The sequence below is a fragment of the Ictidomys tridecemlineatus genome, chromosome 12 (genome assembly GCF_052094955.1).
Source record: "Ictidomys tridecemlineatus isolate mIctTri1 chromosome 12, mIctTri1.hap1, whole genome shotgun sequence".
Classification (NCBI taxonomy): domain Eukaryota; kingdom Metazoa; phylum Chordata; class Mammalia; order Rodentia; family Sciuridae; genus Ictidomys; species Ictidomys tridecemlineatus.
The window spans coordinates 101,071,882-101,088,867 of NC_135488.1; the positions used below are offsets into that span (position 1 = coordinate 101,071,882).

A 16,986-nucleotide genomic window follows, 5' to 3' on the forward strand; every position below is an offset into this window, starting at 1 on the left:
CCTGCTCCAGAGCCCTGGGTCTCACTCTGTCTGACTCTCAGTGTGGAAAACCCATGGTTCTGAGCCATGAAGATGGGGTCATGCGGGTCAGTCTAGTGCAAGCCATCTGACTTGTTCCTCGACAGGGGAGACTCTCCACCGGTTGAGAGCAGTCTGAGAGCCTCAGCCATGGTGGGGACACTGCTTGTCCTCAGGTCCTCCACTGAGTGCCCGGGGGGAGGGCAAATGTGACCTGTTCCTGGAGCCACCCACTAACTCCTGATGACTTGCCACCTGGCTCACTCAGGAGCTTTGGCTTTGAATTAGTGAAGATTCTTCCTCAGCCACCCTCTGAATGTTTCTGAGATGCCAAGGAAATCCAGAAAGCACAGGTCTGTGGCTGGCAGGTGTCCCAGCCTCCCAAGGACAGAATGTTGGTCCTAACAAGCTCTCGTCTCCCCTGCACTCTCCACCTGGCTGCAGCTTTCCATCACCTGGGGAGTTTTAAACTTGACTTTCTTGGGTTTTTGCTCTAGCTCTAGTGAATGAACTCCTGGGGGCAGGGCCCTAATACCCATGGTTCTATTTGCTACTGTTCTGGTTGCTACAATCTTCCTACCAAGCATGACGGGGACATCTTACTTGTCGATGACCCCCCATACTGCCCCCCATACTAGGGAGTATGTTAGTTGCTCAACTCACTCCCAACAAGGCCCCCTAATGACCCCTCTTAAGAACTGTCACTCAGGTTCCCACTTTGATGGTATTAACAAATGTATTTCTAAGACACCTGCCCTTTTTGCCCTCTGTAGGCTGATGTGCATCTCTACAATGTCCCTATACCCACATCATGGAAGAGACCCCCAGCCTCTACCCAGGGGCGAGAGCAATTGCATTCTGGGGAAAGGGCTTAGTTAGAAGGTTGGAAGTTCTGGATTTCAACTTGACCCCTGCCTCACATATACTTTATCTGGCTCACAGGAAGTGACCCTCTTCTTTCATGTCCAGTTCTCTATTGGCAAAGTAGGAATAAGGATGCCTACACCTTGGGGTTGACGGGGATTTAGGAGAGGTACTATATGACCAAATGCTGTGCATGTGGGTTACAGCCCTGTTGTGCCACTTGCCAGCAGCAGCAACCAAGTACTGATTCCCCTAGCCTCAGTTCCCTATCTTTAAAATAGAGATTGGAGTATAGCCTCCCTCCTGGGGTGGCTGTGAGGGTTGGATGAGGTACTACATATAAAGATGGCAACCCAGAGTAACCACCCAATGAATGGCAGTCTTGGGTCATGACTGTGGAAACCGAGGCAGGCTCCATGAGCACTGGCTGCTTCACATCAGGTCTAAGAGTTGAATGGAACAGCCAGGGACAGAGCCATCTTTTGCACTGATCAGAGGCTGGGCCCTGCCTGGAACTGCTTGTCCCTTTTTGTTGGCTCCAGGCCTCATGGGAGACTTTTGCAGGGGCAAGAGCACTAGACCCTGTCCTGGAGGAGGGCCACCCCTGTCTGGGAGACTATTATCGCTCTCTCCAGGCTGCTCCACAGGACCTACAGTTCAGATCTCTGGAGAAACCGCCCCCTGATGGTCCTATGGCCAACAAGCTGGAATGTGACTCTCTGGATGTGTCTGAGATGGTCATTTCTGAATTGGAGCTGTGGTCAGGAGAGGCCCTGCACATTCCTGAAAAGGGACAATGAGTCCACACCAGGCTTTGGAATCTGAAGCAGAAATCTAGCAAGGGATGCCTGGAGTCCAGAAGTGTAGACTTGGGAGAGGGTAGAGGAAGGGGTCTGAGACAGGAACTTGGAGTTGCCCTGCAGAAAATATCTACACTGTTTTGAGTGACAACGTCCTGCCTGCAGCTCAGTGTCACCATCCGGGGGCTCCTGCACACCATCGATAAGGCTGTTTGGTCTGAGCTCCAGAGGGACCTTTGACCTAGAAAAGGAAATGAGCAGGGGAGGGAGGGCAAGTGCTCCTTGAGGGCTGGTGCGGGCTGCTGGGTGATCAGGGTGAGGGGGAAAGCGAGCAATCAGGATTCAGGTCTCCATAATCCACTGGTTTAACTGGATTTGGGAGCAGCCACTTGTAGGATCCAGGTGAGAGAACACAGGTTGTCTCTGTCACTTCTCATTTCCAGGGCTTATCAACTCTAGTCCAGCACCAGAACCCAGACCCCTGCAGGGTCTGCTCCTGGCCACCTTTCCCTGGGCACACTTAGACCCTCCCAGCCTCTCTTGTGCGTCCCCTTCTCTGAAACTTACACTGCTAATCATCACCCACTGAGATCATCACCTGCTCACCATAGAGGCCTGACTCAAACTCCACCTGCCCCCAAGAAACCTCTTCACACCTCTCTTTTGAGTTGTTTCACTTGGATTTAGCACATATACCAGTTGTGCTTTTCAAGATTCCACTAGACCCAAGACTTCCCGGGAAAGGATTGGAGTCTCCATTGTCTATTCTCTTGGGGACTAGCATAGTCCTTGGTGTACAGGCGACTGCAGGTGAACTCGATGATTTTTTGGTAGAGTGACCTGAAATGAAGGCAAAAGCCAGTTTTATTTGGAAGGTGACCCAGAGGGTCTGGGAGCCCCAGGACAGCCCTGAGTTCAACTCTGGGTGATCCAATTTACCAGGATGCTCCTCTGAAGATCAAGAAATCAAGGCATCTCAGGGCTTGAAAGAAGCTTAAAAACTGATTATTGTAACCTTCAGTCCAATACACACGCAGTGTTATGGTCTTTATGATGTGTTGACTAGGCTGGGATGGAGCCCCTAGTTATTCAAACCCTCATCTAGGTATTGCTCTAAAGGCATTTTGTAGATGTGATTGAAGTCCACAATCAGTTGACTTCAGGTAAGGGGGCACAGGTTGGCTCTAGATTAGAATCCAGGGTAATCTCAACAGATTATCCTAGATAATCCACATAGGTCTGATTCAATCAGCTAAAAGACCAATTAAAGAATAACTCTTTCTGTGGACAGCAATGTCAGCCCTGGAGAGAGTCATGGTCTGCTCTTTTTGATGTCCTGCTTTGTAAAATTTGGACTTGCCTTGCCTGCTCTACCATCCTCAACACAGTTCCTCCCAGCACATCTCTTTAGGCCTATCTCCTACAGGTTCTGCTTCTCTGGTTGAAGCCTGGCTGATACGGTGACCTCTGCAGCTTGTTCACCCAGGGCATGCTTATATGTTTCCTGTGATGGGGAGCTTACTACCTCTTGAAGTAGCACCATCCATCTTTGGCCAGCCTCAACTTTAACAACTTCTGCCTCAGATTGGACTGAACCAAGTCTTTCCATGAACTCTACCCACAGGTGTTGGTTAAACCCTGTGGGCACACCATATCCCTATTTTTCCATCTTAAAATATTCTTTTTCTTAAAACCATAGTCCATACCTCATGTTTTAATCCCAGAAGCCAGGCCTTCAGATTCTTTAGATCCTTGCTACTCAAAATGCGTGCCTTGTTAAGGGCACAAGAAGGGTAAGCCCACGTCTCCTTCAGTTGGTGACTTAGCCACTGTTGTCACTTTGTTACCTTTCTTATAAAATGGGGGTTTCGTTTTATTTTGTATTTTACTTTTTCTTTTTAAAAATGCCAGTAAATATCTGCATTGAGCTAGGGGAGAGGGGGGCAGAGACCTGGCCAGCTGCCCCATTTTTTAAATTCCTGCCCCTGGAGCCAATCCTTCTCTTTGGGCCCATTTTATTTTTGCTTATAGCTACCATGAATGGGACATGTTCCATCTTGTGCTGCTTTCCCACTTCAAGGTGCCATTTGGAGGGGAGAGGATCTGCTTCCTGCTGTGACAAGACTCTGGAATTCTGACTCTATTGCTTTATGATTTGATAAATTTGTGGTATCAAAAAGCTTGACATGTAGGATGGTAATATATGGCTATTTATGTTTTTGGAATATTTGCATCAATTACAATTAACAAAACTATGTTTTAAGCACCCCGCCCCCCCCAAAAAGTATGCTTTGGATCTATATCAATGGTGCTTGAGAACTTGGTAGACATGCAGAATCTCTTGCCTGGTCCCAGATCTATGGATTCAAAATTTGCATTTAAACAAGATCAACGGGTCACTCTCTCTGGATGACCCTTTGAGATGCATTAACTTAGGGAATTCCACTTGCTGAGCCCCAACTCCATATGGAAGAGAAGACTGAGGCCTGAGGCTCACCAGGGAGGTGTCTGCTCCTCCTGTGATCACAGGGCACAGGGTGGAGGGCAGTTTGTCTAAGGCCACTTAGCGGGACAGAAAGAACCCAGCGTCTAGCACCAAGGCCAGGTTCCTGTCTCCCATTTGTGGCAACCATGAACTCCCTCATTAAGAAAGTTTTGCTGGGTCACTGGAGGATGTAGGATGGGGAAATAAGGATGGTAAAGGAGGGACCAGCCTTTACGAAGGGCTAGATGGGAGGTGTGCCCCAGCTGGGCAGGGATCCCAGGCACAGAGAGGCCCGTGGGCCAGGATACCTCTTTTGTTGTAGGCAGCTGCTGAGGCAGCTCTAGTCAATGAGCAAGTGAAGCTGTGATCTACTGCCTTAGCCAGGGGCTGGGTGACTCCAGGCAAGGGGCAGGTCTCTGGGAGCCCTCTGAGAGCCCTGGGTCTGGGCAGTTTCTGGACAACACAGGAGGGTGCACAGACAGGGAGGCAGCAGCTGGCATTGGACTGCTCTCTGCACTGCCAGACGGGCATTTGTCATGTGGCTCTCTGAGGACTAGAGGCTATTGGAAGGGTCAGGGAACAAACTCCAAGCCTGGCTCTGATGATAATTGTAAGTGTGGCCCTCAGCACGCCCCTTCTCCAGGCTGGTCTACACTGAGAGTTCTGAAGCTAAAATTCTGCTGTGTCTTTGGGCTAAATGCTCTATGAATAGTGCAAGTGCCTCTGCTAAACCCTGGTTCCCATCATTCATCACTGGCTACATCCATGTAGAAGGAATCACAGAGGCTTCCTGGAGAGTGGGGGCGCGGAATAACTCCGTGAAAAGTTGCTCCCTCCAGGCTGGAGCCCACTTCCCTGTGCTCTCATTTGATATCTTCAGGGTTCTGGGCAAATTTCCAAACTTGCCTGAGCAGGGCAGGGTGGGAACACTGGTGATGAGGAGCTCTAGGCAGTACCTGGCCTGTTGCAGGCATGTGTCACTTCCCTGTGGCCAAGGTGGGGGTGGAGGATAGGAGAGCATGGCCGGCCCAGGTCTCTGCTGAAGTTTGCCTAGACGGACAAGGGGCTCCGTTAGAGCTTGGTTTTTTCCCTTGCTGCTGGCTGACGACAGGGAAATCATTTTTACATTTTTTTTAATTACAAAATCAACTCAGAGATTCACCGTTTGTGCTGCCAGCTGAAAGCTGTTTATAGTGGTGATTTGCACTACATTCATCTGTGCTTGTTTATGTTTTCTTTGAAAATACTTATTGTGTTTGTCCTGTCCCCACTGCGGACAGGCGTGTGTCTTCTATTTTTGTTCTATTCTTATCCCCACTATCTGCATGCCTCCGGGCTTCCACCATGATGTGTGAGGACTGGACACACAGGCAGGAGGCATGGCAGGGCCAGAAGGCCAAATACACCCACTTTGTAGATAAGGAAACTGAGGGTTAGAGAGGACAGCAACTGAGCTATGTGGGATTAGAACTTTTGCCTCCTTGCTCCAATCCAGGGTAGATTCTCTTACTCCAAGGAATCTCTCTCTCCCTAACTAGTTTTCTTCAGGGTCTATTTGCTGGGAGTGGGAGGAGCTGCCCCTGAGCCTGGACATCAGGCATGGGAGAGGAACTGGGAAACTTAGGGTGGGGCAGTGGGATTGGGAGCATAAGGGAAAGAGATGTGGCAGCTTCCTGGTCCTCAACTCCAGTGTCCCTACCTCTTAGAAAAGAGCAGAGGTAGCTTCCGCCATGGTGACCCTGAGGAGATAGAGCAGTTCCCTCCAAGGGGAAGTAATAAAGCATGAACAATAATATTAATATAATAATAAATGCAGATGCCATTTATTAAGTGCCCATTATGTACCAGATACTTTCTTTGCATGGTGCCATTTAATCCGGGGAGGCAGATGTTGTTATTTCTATCTTATCACTGACGAAACAAACTCCAAGAAACTAAATAACTTGTCCAAGGCAGGGTGGGGGTGAGGAGTAGGTTGAGAGGACACCAGGGACACTGGCTTCCAGGTTCATGCCCACGTTCCCACACCACCCTGCAGAAAGGCGTGTGGGGTAAAGCAGAGTGGCTGGCCCTCAGGCATGGAGGATGGAAGTGCTGAGTGGGTACTGAGGCTACTCCAGCTGGGTTGCCCCTCTGTCCCCTAGAGGGTCCAGAGAGAACTCTGAATAGTGGGGGCTGAGGCCTTGGTGCTGAGAGAGATGAGGGTATCAGGGGAGTCGTGGTACTGAGAGGTCCACTCTGGGCACCCAAAGGCCTGCATTCTAACCAGGACTGTGCCTTCATTTGCTGGTGACTATGCTGAGTATTTGGATGATGGCTAATATCTCTCTCTTTTATTAAAGGGTTCTAGGATTTGGAGAATGGAAGGTCACTTCTGGACTTTCCTCCTTTTGAAAGGTGTAAAAAATTCACATTCCCTGATGATCCATTTGTTTGAACTCTCAGACGCAGGATGCCCTGGACCTGTGGCAAGCATGAAGTCTGTGCTCACCTGGGGACAGGCTGGAAGCTGAGGGAGGGGCAGGACAGAGCTCCCGTCCAGCTCCAACCAGTGATGGATCACCTGGTCTCTTGTTGCCTTAGAGCCCCAAGGATTCCCGGTCTTGCAGTGGGAGAACAGGCACCTGTGAGTCTGTGGAAGACTCAGGGAGGGTCTGGTGCTGGGCACAGCTCTGGCACATGGTCTGGTTTGGTCAGGGGCCAGGCTGCAGGGGAGCAGCAGACTGGCTGTACGATGCTAGAGCAAGAGGCTCCCTCCTTCTGGGTGCTTTGCCAGGGAACGGTCCAGCTTTGGCTCCTCAGCGCCTGGAGACACAAGGGTCTGGCTGGATTCTTGAGGTAGAACAAGAACTGGTGAAAAATCCAGGGTGAGAGTCAGAGAGGCCCATTGAGTCTGGGCAGGTGCCTCATTTCCAGCCTGGAGGCCGTGGGAAACTCATTTCTATGCAGAGCCCATGGTTCCTCAGCTGAAAACTGGGGGTAATAATGCCCATCTTGGAAGGTTGGTGAGAATTAAATGAACGGATATAAATTAAGTGTCCAGAAGAGCCTGCCAAAGAGTCAATAATAAATGGAGGCTGCCATTATTATTGTTGTGCTGTTGCTGTTAATAAAATAACAGGGCTGGGGCTGGAGCTCAGTGGTGGAGGGCTTAATCTAGCGTACCTGAAGCCCTGGGTTTCATGCCTAGTACTCCAAAAATAAATAAATAAGCAAAGAAACAGATAAAGAAGCATCCTGAAAAAGTGGAAGGGGCAGGGGTCTGGGAGTTAGATTTTGCCCTCGCCCCCCCTCACTACTCTGTGTCTCTTTTCACCCCTCTGATTCCTATCTGTAAGAAGAGGGGGTGGTACCAGCTGATCCCCAGACCCCTTCCTGCTCTGACAGCCCCTGGCTATGAATAGACCAAGCTGGGGCACTGGAGGAGTTTGATGACTCAACAGCTAGGGAGGGTAAGGTTTCCCAAGGAAAGAGTTTCCATTTGTGTTTGGTGAACTTGGAGAACAACAAAGGAAGGGTTTCCTGGCTGGGAGGCCAGGGATGAGGGAGCGGGAGGAACCCTCGAAGCCAGTGGAGACTGTGACTAACCAGGTGAATGACTAAGTCCGGCCAGGCTGACCTTCAACCAATCAGGGATGCCTATGAGCACCCTGCAAGCTGGCATCACCCAGCACACTGTGGCTCTGCCAGGCCCAGCTGAGTCTGGGCTTCACAGCATATGGAGATATGGAGGCAAAGGAAGCAGCCAAGAGGCCAGCAGGGAAAGAGCACCGGGCTGGAGTCAGAAGACCCAGCTTCTGGCTCTGACTTTGCTGCTCACCAGCTGGGTGGCTCCAGGGGGTCCTCTTCTCTGACCTGACCTTCCCCCAGCTTCATCTGTACAAGGGAGATAACAGTATCTGCCCTGGCAACTTCACCAAGTGATGAAGGCTGAGAACCAATCACGAGATGAAAACACTGTGATCACTAAGATACCAGATTAATGATAGTTTCTGTCATTATTCCATTCCTATGGGACTCCCCATGAGAGTTCCCAAAACAGGTGTACAGGGGCTGCTGCCCTTGGGTTTTGGGTAAGGGTCACTTTAATAGCAATCCAACACAAGGCCTATCACTGCCCACCCAGGTAGGGTTTGTTTAGAGCAGAATCCCTGCAGACAGTTTCCTGCTAGGTGGCATGGTCACAGTGGGAAATGACAAAAAAACCTGAGATGGTTAGGCAGGGCAAGGAGTGCCAGTCTGGGGACCCCCAGAACTGGGACGATGGTCTGATGCTGTCTTTCTTCTTGCTCAGCACTGTATAAATAAATAATCGCCGGAACTGCGCTCTGCTTCTAGCCCCAGCTTTTAAGCCTGTCTCTAGGTGAGGACCACAAGCACTTTGGGAAAAAATGGCAAGAATGGAGGAGAAGGGCGGTGCCCTTTCTTTTCTGCATACCTTAGACCCATCAATAACATTTCCTGAGTGCTCACAGCTGCTGGGTACCGAGCTGGAACTGGGAGTACAGCGGTGGGACCTACAAGGCTCTGCTCACTTGGAGATTAATTATAATGTGGTTAAAGAGACAAACGCACCTTCTAAAATGTGAATAACCATTCAAATGAGCCTGCACTTGATCTCTCAGGTGGTCTTGATAATAAATCCTGTGGTCATCCACAGCAATGCCTGGGAGGCTTTGCAGAGCAAGTAGGATTTGAGCTGGACCTGGATGGTTAGCTTGGACAAGATAAAGAGAAGACCTAGAAAAGGCGCACATTTAATGCATCCTCAGGGGATAGTCCGGCTGTAGCAGAGAGCAATCATGTAAGAAAGAAATGAGAAATAAAGTCAGATATGAGAGGTTGGAGCCAGGTATAAAGGTTCTTAAAATTGGGATAAGGAGAATGAACTAGATCCTGTGGGCAGTGGGGAATCATGAGGGAGTTTGAGGAGGGAATTGGTTCAGTGGGGCTGTGTTTGGGGAGATTTTTTTCTGGCAGTCCTGTCCAGGTAAGGGTGAATTATTGGGGAGGTCACTGTGGAGTTGGGGACCATGGTCTAAGAAAGAAAGTGGGGCAGCAAGCAAGCACTTAGTGTGGGAAAGACAGAAGGAAAACCTGAGTCCGCTGTTAGTCTGATTCTCCAGACTGCTGAACAGCTATTGGAACTCTGGCAGGTGGCAGTGGGTGCGAGAGGACGGACTGCAGACCAAACCTGGTCTGGTCCTTCTCTTGCTCCTCTTTGGGCAGGTCTTTGGTCTCCAGAGAGCTGCAAGCCTTGGAACAGAGTCCTGCAGTGGATAGAAAGTGCCCAGTTCTGCCTTTTACCCCTTTGACTCCTGTTGACTCCCAGGAAAACACTTCCATCTTGTCAGAGGCCACGCCAAATGGCCATGAGCCCCTGGGAACTCAGCCAAGGCAAGGAGGGGGGTCATAGAGAGAAAAAAGATTGGAGAAAGATGGAGGAAACAGTTCCTGGAGGCATCCCAATTGGCTTGAGGGGAAGGTGGGTTTCCAACTTAGAATCTAAGTACATCAGAGCTGGGAAGAGCCCTTGAGATCATTTTGGCCAGACTCTCCATATCTGGACATTAGCCTGAGTCCCAAACAGGGAAAGGTACTTGCCCAAGGTCATACAACCTGTAAGTGATGAAGCTGGGATGGACTTGTAGGGTCTCAGGAAAGGGTAAAGTGTTTAATTCTGTCTGGACCTTTGAGTAGCGCCATCAAGGGCCTGGCTGGAGACTCCTTTCCTGAATATCCATTTGTATGCTTTGCTGTGTGTGTTGTGTGTGCACACACGTGTGTGCAACCTTGTCCTGTGTGTGCCCTTCGTATATCTGTGTCTATGCTGTCAGAGGATCTGGTGTGCATGTGGCCTCCTACACAGTGATCGGCACTGGCTTAGTAAAGAGAACTGGAACCATTCCTGTGAGGTAACTGTTTTGCTGGGACAGTGGGGAGAGCAAGGCTGGCAGGTCTGGATCTGGCTTCCAGCACCAGCTCTGCTGCCCTAAGAAAATCACATGCACTGGTTGGTGGTGCCCAAACTCCTGGAGTTGGAGACACACACACACACACACACACACACACACACACACACACACACACACATCCATACACAACAAGCAGCACTCACAGCCGCAGTTACAGGATGTTCCTGGCACCCAGAGTGGTCGCGAGTGCCGCGGAGTGTCGCCTACCGGCATCTGCACGCCGCCCTGGAGCCCAGCAGGTGTAGACACTCGGGCGTGGAAGCCCATCCGCAGGGACACAGAGGAGTCGCGCGCTCCGGCTGTTCACACTGGGCGCCCTGCCCCAGGGCCTAGCCCGGCCACACCCCTCCTCCTGAGCCTCTGCCAGTCGTTCCTGCCTCTCTCACTCACTTCAAATCCCCGGGGGTCCTCGCGTAGCCTGGCGGGGCCAAGTTAGGGCTGGCCTGGCCGGAGATTCGAGTCCTGAGCCAGAAATCAACGCCTTCTCCGAGTGCGGTCCCCACAGAGCAGACTCGCCGGGCTGAACTCGGGTGCTGGGAGCGCGCGGTTTGGCGCCCAGCCCCTCTCGCCAGAACCCCCCAGCCGCAGCAGGCTCCCGACAGCCCCGGGTCCCCGCCCGCCGCGCGCAGAGTAGTTACCGATGGTGGTGATGACGGTGATGGCGAAGTAGAAGGAGCCGGCGAAGCGCCACTGCACGCCGGCCTTGTGAGGCTTGAGGCGCAGCACGACGCGCTCGAGCTCCTCGTAGCCGCCGTCGCTGAGGTTGTAGCGCGCCCGCAGCTCCTGCTGCCGCAGCTCCAGCCGCTCCCGCTCGATCATCTCGGGCTCGGATTCCAGCGCGTCGAAGACCGCGGCGCCCACCAGCAGGTAGGTGAAGGTGCACACGATGAGCGCCAGCGTGCGCACATTCTGCCGCTTCATCGTTCCCCCCGGGCCGCCGCCGGTCCCCCGGCGCCCCCGGCCCGCGCCCCGGCCGCCGCTGCTGCTGCCCCGGAGGCGGCCTGGGGCATGGCTGCGCTCGCCGCTCTCCGCGCCGGGCTCCCGCTCCGCGCCGCCCCGGCCGCCGCCGCCGCCGCCGCCGCCGCCGCCGCGGAGCTGTCCCTTCAGCACCACCCACCGCCCTCCTCCGCCCGGCCCCGCGCCCGCCCCCGCGCCCGCCCCCAGCCCGCCGGCCGCCTCCTCCCGCCAGCCCTCCCGCCCAGCCAAATAAGGACTGGGGAGCCGCGACGAGGGAGGGGGGCCGGCGAGGGGAAGGAAGGGGGAGCGCGCGGGGAGAGCCCGGGCAGGACACGGGGAGGGAGTGTGGGAGAAGCCGAGCGGGGGGGAGAGGGGAAGAAGGAGAGAGCGAGCGCGCCGGCCCCAGAGCCAGCGGAAAAACTAGACCGGGAAACACAAATAACTACAGAGAGAGGGGGAGACGCAGGGAAGGGGTGTGTGTGACCGAGGAGGCAAAACCAGAGGTAGACACGCAGACCCAGAAAAAGAAGAGGCAGGTAGGAGAATCGCGGGCAAAGGATAGAAACAAAGCCACAGACTTGAGAGTGAGATACCTGGAGAGCTGGAGAGATAAGCAGATGCCACAGAAAGACAGCAAAGCAAGGAAGGGGAAAAGACAGGAGAGCCCCTCCCCCACTGCCCACCCAGATCATAGCATGTTGTCACTGGAAGGGACCTTAGCTTTGCTGTTTTGCCCCTTATATGGGCAAGGAAACTGAGGCACAGAGGGGTAAGGTACAATTCAGGGCACTCTGTGTATTGGTGACAGCACTGGGACTCAGCTAAGCTTTCCCTTCCCGCAGGCCACACTCCCGCCCCTGCTTGGGGCTCAGGCTGTCTCAGAAACAAGCAGGGCCCAACTAGGGACCTGGGTACACATGAGCCCACACCCAAGGGAGAGCTGCTCTCCGGAAATGGGTCCCTCCCAGCTCTGTTCAGCCTCCAGAACTGGGTGAGGAAACAGGCTAGTAGCTCAGCCCAGTTCTGCTCCTTAGGAGCTTTCAGGCTGTCATGTCATCCATGCTTTTGCCCTGCGCCAGTGTGCCAGGCAGGGCTCTGGGTTGCCAGAGATAGCTTCACTGCCATCTTGGGGCATCTCAGCAGGACAGGGATTTGGGGCCCAGATCAGGTGGCTCTGGACTGGAAGGACTGGAGCAGTTTCCCTGTACCTCAGTATCTTCATTTGTCAACACTGTGACTGTTGTGGTGAAGAGAGACAGGCAGGGGACCTCAGGCGAGGTGTCGCTGCCTCTCTCGGAGCCTTCTGTCTTTATCTCTTCTGTGAGGTGTCATAGCAGATGAGCCCACAGTCCTTGCTCAGCTCCTACAGCTCTGGATGGGCTGAGTGAGCAGAATGATTGGAATGCAAATCCCAGTGCCAAGGAGGGTCAAAAAGTCCTTCATGGGACCCTGGCATAGGCCACACAGACATGGAAGAGGCCCAAGGCCCCTTACTGAGGACAGGCTCTGAAGGCAACCAGCCAGAAGCGAGGCACCATCTGCCACATCCTGGGCCAGCCTGTCACTGCCAGCTACCACATTCCTTCTCCAATGGCACCCAGAAGTGCCACTAACCATTCATTCCACAACCATTCATGCCACAAGTATTCATCAAGCATCTGCTATGTGTTTGGCTAGGTGTGCTATATTTGTTATCTCTAGTCCCCACCTTAGTCCTGAAAGGCAGGTCTACTTATGCTCATGACTATTTTAAAGATGGAGAAACTGAGGCTAAAAGCAATGTAGACAATAACCAAAGGTCACTCAACTCCTCAACTTCCCAGCTTCCCAAGGGTTGGGTACAAGGTAGGCTCTATGCACTTATGATATATTGGGTTTTGGTCATATTCACTCTAGAGACCAGTGCCCCCAAAGTCTATCTTCCTGTGTAAGGGACTTGCTCTACCTGCTTGTTAGAATGAGAATGCAGTGTGTCCAGGGTTTGCTTGTTTCTGGCTGCCAAGCCCGATTGCTGTACAGATGAAAGGTGATAATATGAGTGAAAGAGCTTTGGAAAAAAGAAAAAGCTGTTTGGGGGCATGGCATTCATTATTAATTATGATAAAGCTCGTTCTTACAGCATTTTGGAACCAGAAAGACCTTTAGAAATAATCTAGTTCAGCCTTCTCATGTTACAGATGAGGAAACTGAGACCCAGGGATGGAGTTGCTGAAAGTTGCACAGTGAGGGAGAGGGAGTGGGCAGAAGCAAGGCTCATGCTCCCTGGCATGCAGCACCCATTATGAATGGGACCAGGAGACCTGTTAGTGGGGAGCACTTAAGACATCCCAGGAGGGTGGCCTGGATCCCCTCCTTCCCTCTTCTCTACCATCCTGTCTCCTATGGAATGGGAACCAGAGTGGAGGAGCCATCCTGGCACAGTTTAGGTTTCTGAGTGGCCCCTGGGACTTGAATGTTTGCATGCTCTCTTGACTTGGGTTGGCTTGTGCTCAGAACATAGCAGCCTATCTTACTTCCTTCCATGCAGGACTCCCTGGGTCTGCCCATACTTGCCCAAGGTCAGCCTGTCTCTGCCTCCTGTTTGCTGTGGCATTTGGGGTTCATCGGTTATCTTCCTGTGCCTTAGCTTGCACATCCATAAATTAGGGGTGGTTAGACCAGGAAATGTGCACCTTTCTTTCATTTAGAACATCTGAGGACCCTCCTGGGTTGCTTACATCTGTTTTCCCAGTTCTCTCAAGAATTAGGCCAAGAAGAGGAATAGCCACTGCTTTGAAGACTGACAGAGTTAAGATCAATAGTCTAGAATTTGTCATTAGTTGCTGTATTTAATTATACACTAAACATTATACATGATTACTTTCCAACTTCATCTTTTACTCCATTTCTCTGTTAGGTTCTAAACACGTCTGAGTACTTTCATGCTTCACGTGACTCAAGTGGCTCTCATAAACTGGGATACTGGTAACTCCTTGCCTCTCCCATTTGACTGTAATCTCTTATTCAGGCTTTAAGACCCAACTCAGAGGCCATTCTCTCCGTGAAGAATTCCCTGGTTGCCTCCCCTTAGAACTACCAGTTCTTTTGTTCTTCTACAGACTCATGGGTAAGCTTCAATTCAGCCTTTCCTCTGCCTATTAGATTAGATTATCTGGCTCTTTAGTTGTTCTCTTCCCACCGGCTCAGTGTTTTTTCCAGGTAGCGACCCTACTTACTCTCTTGCTACTCTTCCCACAGTGCTTTGCACATCAGAGCTGCCCTATATGTTTCCTCGGTACTTAAGTGAAGGTTTGAAGAATCCTGAACTGCTGGGTTCAAAACCAGCAGCATCAGTGGGAGAGGGATGCAGAGGGCTGAGTCTCAGGCAGAAAAGCTCAGCAATCTGCTTCTGTGACTATAGACAGACACTTCTAAAGCTGGAGGAAGCCCTGTCAGAGAGAAGGAAGGTACAGGCAGATATCAGTGTCCCAAAGCCCAAAGAAGCATGTCACACAAAGGAGAGGGTCTTAAACTGGGAGTTCAGAGGCCTGGAGTTCAGTGCCAGTGCTGCTGGAGGCATTGGGAGGGCCATATGGCCCATCTGTGCCTCAGTTTTCTTTACTCTGAGAGAAAAGTGTTGACTATGTCAGAAGGTCCCTTCTCATCTGATGATCTGGAATACCATGAGAGCCCTACTCATTCTACAATGGCTGAGAATGGAAGGTAGAAGGGTGCACAGAGATCCCTCTATTCATTGCTTCTCAGTCCTGCTTTATGGGCAGTTTTGTTGGAGACTGGGGCAATACCAGTGAGAGAGGGAGTAGAGGAGCTGGCCCTGAGTTAGACAGGCTAGATTCAAGTTTCAGCTCCATCAGTTATGAGCTGGACCAGAGCCTCATGTGAAATTCTGGTCCATCCTATGTCTAGACCAGGTATAAGCTCCTGCAGGGCAGGGACAGGCCTTACTCCTGTCTGCACCCCTTATCCATTAGCCAGAGCAGAGAAGGGCTCTGCAAGCTCTCCTCTATCTGTTCCTGTTAGCTTGGCTGACATAGGAGGGTTGGTAGGGCCTGGGGCTCATGGTTCACTCCAGCAGCATCAGTAAGGGACAGGACAGAAAAGGAGGGGCAGGACCCAGGAGCTGCAGCAGAAAGACAGGGAATGGCTAACACAGACCACGATTCCAGGAGCCCCAGCTTCAGGCTTCACTTTGGTGAGATTTAGGGTGCTCTGGATGTGATTGAGATGTTTCTTAGTGTATCTCTGCAGGGAGAGATGTTGGAGATTAGCCTGGCTTTACAGAGCATAACCCGGTCCCATTGCACCCAGCTTGCGTTTGTCAAGAGACACTGTTTGTTTAACATCTCAAGCCCAAATCAAACACAAAAGGCAACTGTTAGCAAAGCAAGCCTCTGTGGGCTGCTGGGAGAGAGCACTGCTGGGAAGCGGGACACCTGGCCCTCTTAGTCCTGCCCCAGTTGAGCTGTATTACCTGGGGAAAGGGCTGTCCTTTTATGGACCAAAATGAAAGCTCAGATTCAGAGATGATTGAGGCTAGCCCCAGCCCTGGGTTGGGCTTGGCTCTCCTAATGAGGAGAGAGGAACAACTGATCTTGGTGAAGTTGCTGTGGGGTCAGGCCTGCTCCTGCTCGTCACTAACATAAAGCCAAGTCTTTACCCCAAAGCTGCATGTCCTGCATCTGATGGAGCCCTTCTCCTAGACAGGGCCTCCTAAGTGGCCTCCTTCTCTCTGACAATGAGTACTGGCCTGTGATGAGTACAGTGGTCACTGTATATTGAGTTGTCCTCTGCATGGCTGTCTTGGTTTACATTCTCCCCAGCAATATGTGAGATTATCCACTTCATCCTTCTCAAAACTTTTATTTTTCAGTTTTTCTGGTTTTTGTCATTTATATGGTTCCCTACTTTCTACTCCTTCCCTTTATTTTCTCCCTTTTCCTTTCTTCAAAACCTCCTCCTCCTCCCCACACTTGGAGCAGGGACATAGGACAGACAAAGACATTACTGGGGTCTTAGGCAGCAGTGGTGACAGAGTGTGACCTGAAGAAAACCAGCTGCTATTCTCCAGCCTGGTGCATACATGTGTACACATGCATGTGTGAGCGAGTGTGCAAGAGGCTATGAGCCTTGGGCCTTTTTTATTTTTGGTACTGGGGAGTGAACCAGAGGAGCTTTACCACTGAACTACATCCTCAGCCCTTTTTATTTTTTACTTCAAGATACAGTCTCACTAAGTTGCTTAGACTTTCCCTAAATTGCTGAGGCTGGCCTCGAACTTATGATCCTACTGTTTCAGCCTCCTGAATCATCGGAATTACAGGTGTGTGCCACTGTACCCAGCCAGTCCTGGTCTCCTTCCTCTACTATTTCTCCCAAATCTTCATGTTTCCCCTCCACTCACCCTCTTTTCTACATTTGCCAAGTTTATAGAATAATTAAAGCTAGAGAAAACCTTAGGCCCCCCAGTGCCCATGGGGAAACTGAGGCCTGCCAGGGGAGCGAACACCTCCAGGCCTTGCAGCATATGGGCTGGAGCTGGCGTTCATGCCCAGTTCTCCTGACTTCTCAATCAGAACTACAAGGTAAGCTCCCTAAACTCACCCTCTCATTGTAAGAATCATGTCCCTTAAGACTGTCCTCTGCAGAAATTCTGGAGTGGCTGTAGCCTGTCTTTCCTGACAAACATGTGCTGCTAAAGAAAAAAAGAGAACCTGGAGATATAGTCAACAGCCTCACAAATCTTGAAATCCTTCTTTGCAGGTTTATGGCTTCTGAGAAGCAAGCAGAGGCAGCCTGTTCTTAGCACCAAACACAATAATTATAATAGCACTTGCAATGATTAATCAGCCTGCGAGTATTGCGTGGTGCCTAAGTGTACATGACAGCG

At 51.4% G+C, this 16,986-nt stretch overlaps 2 protein-coding genes across 16 annotated transcripts in view; one reads left to right on the plus strand and one right to left on the minus strand.

The window, feature by feature from the left end:
• Positions 1 to 11,214, minus strand: part of Kcnk3 (potassium two pore domain channel subfamily K member 3) — a 35,341-nt gene extending 24,127 nt beyond the window's left edge. The window contains exon 1 of the mRNA XM_078029514.1: positions 10,781 to 11,214. Coding sequence (XP_077885640.1) covers positions 10,781 to 11,063 — 283 coding nt within the window. The 5' untranslated portion in view covers positions 11,064 to 11,214. The remainder of the gene's footprint in view (positions 1 to 10,780) is intronic.
• Cib4 (calcium and integrin binding family member 4) overlaps positions 1 to 16,986 on the plus strand; it is a 109,781-nt gene that overhangs the window by 7,443 nt on the left and 85,352 nt on the right. For 8 of the 15 annotated variants that reach the window (XR_013429165.1, XR_013429162.1, XR_013429163.1 and 5 more), the window contains exon 1: positions 11,587 to 16,681. The exons of 1 other annotated variant lie outside the window; for it this stretch is intronic. Coding sequence is in view for 9 of the 14 variants with exons in the window: in XM_078029525.1 (XP_077885651.1) it covers positions 16,644 to 16,681 (38 nt within the window). In the remaining 5 variants the exon portion in view is untranslated. Of the gene's footprint in view, positions 1 to 11,586; positions 16,682 to 16,986 lie in introns of those variants that run through there. 6 more of the 15 variants (XM_078029516.1, XM_078029527.1, XR_013429166.1 and 3 more) reach the window with 6 other exon arrangements.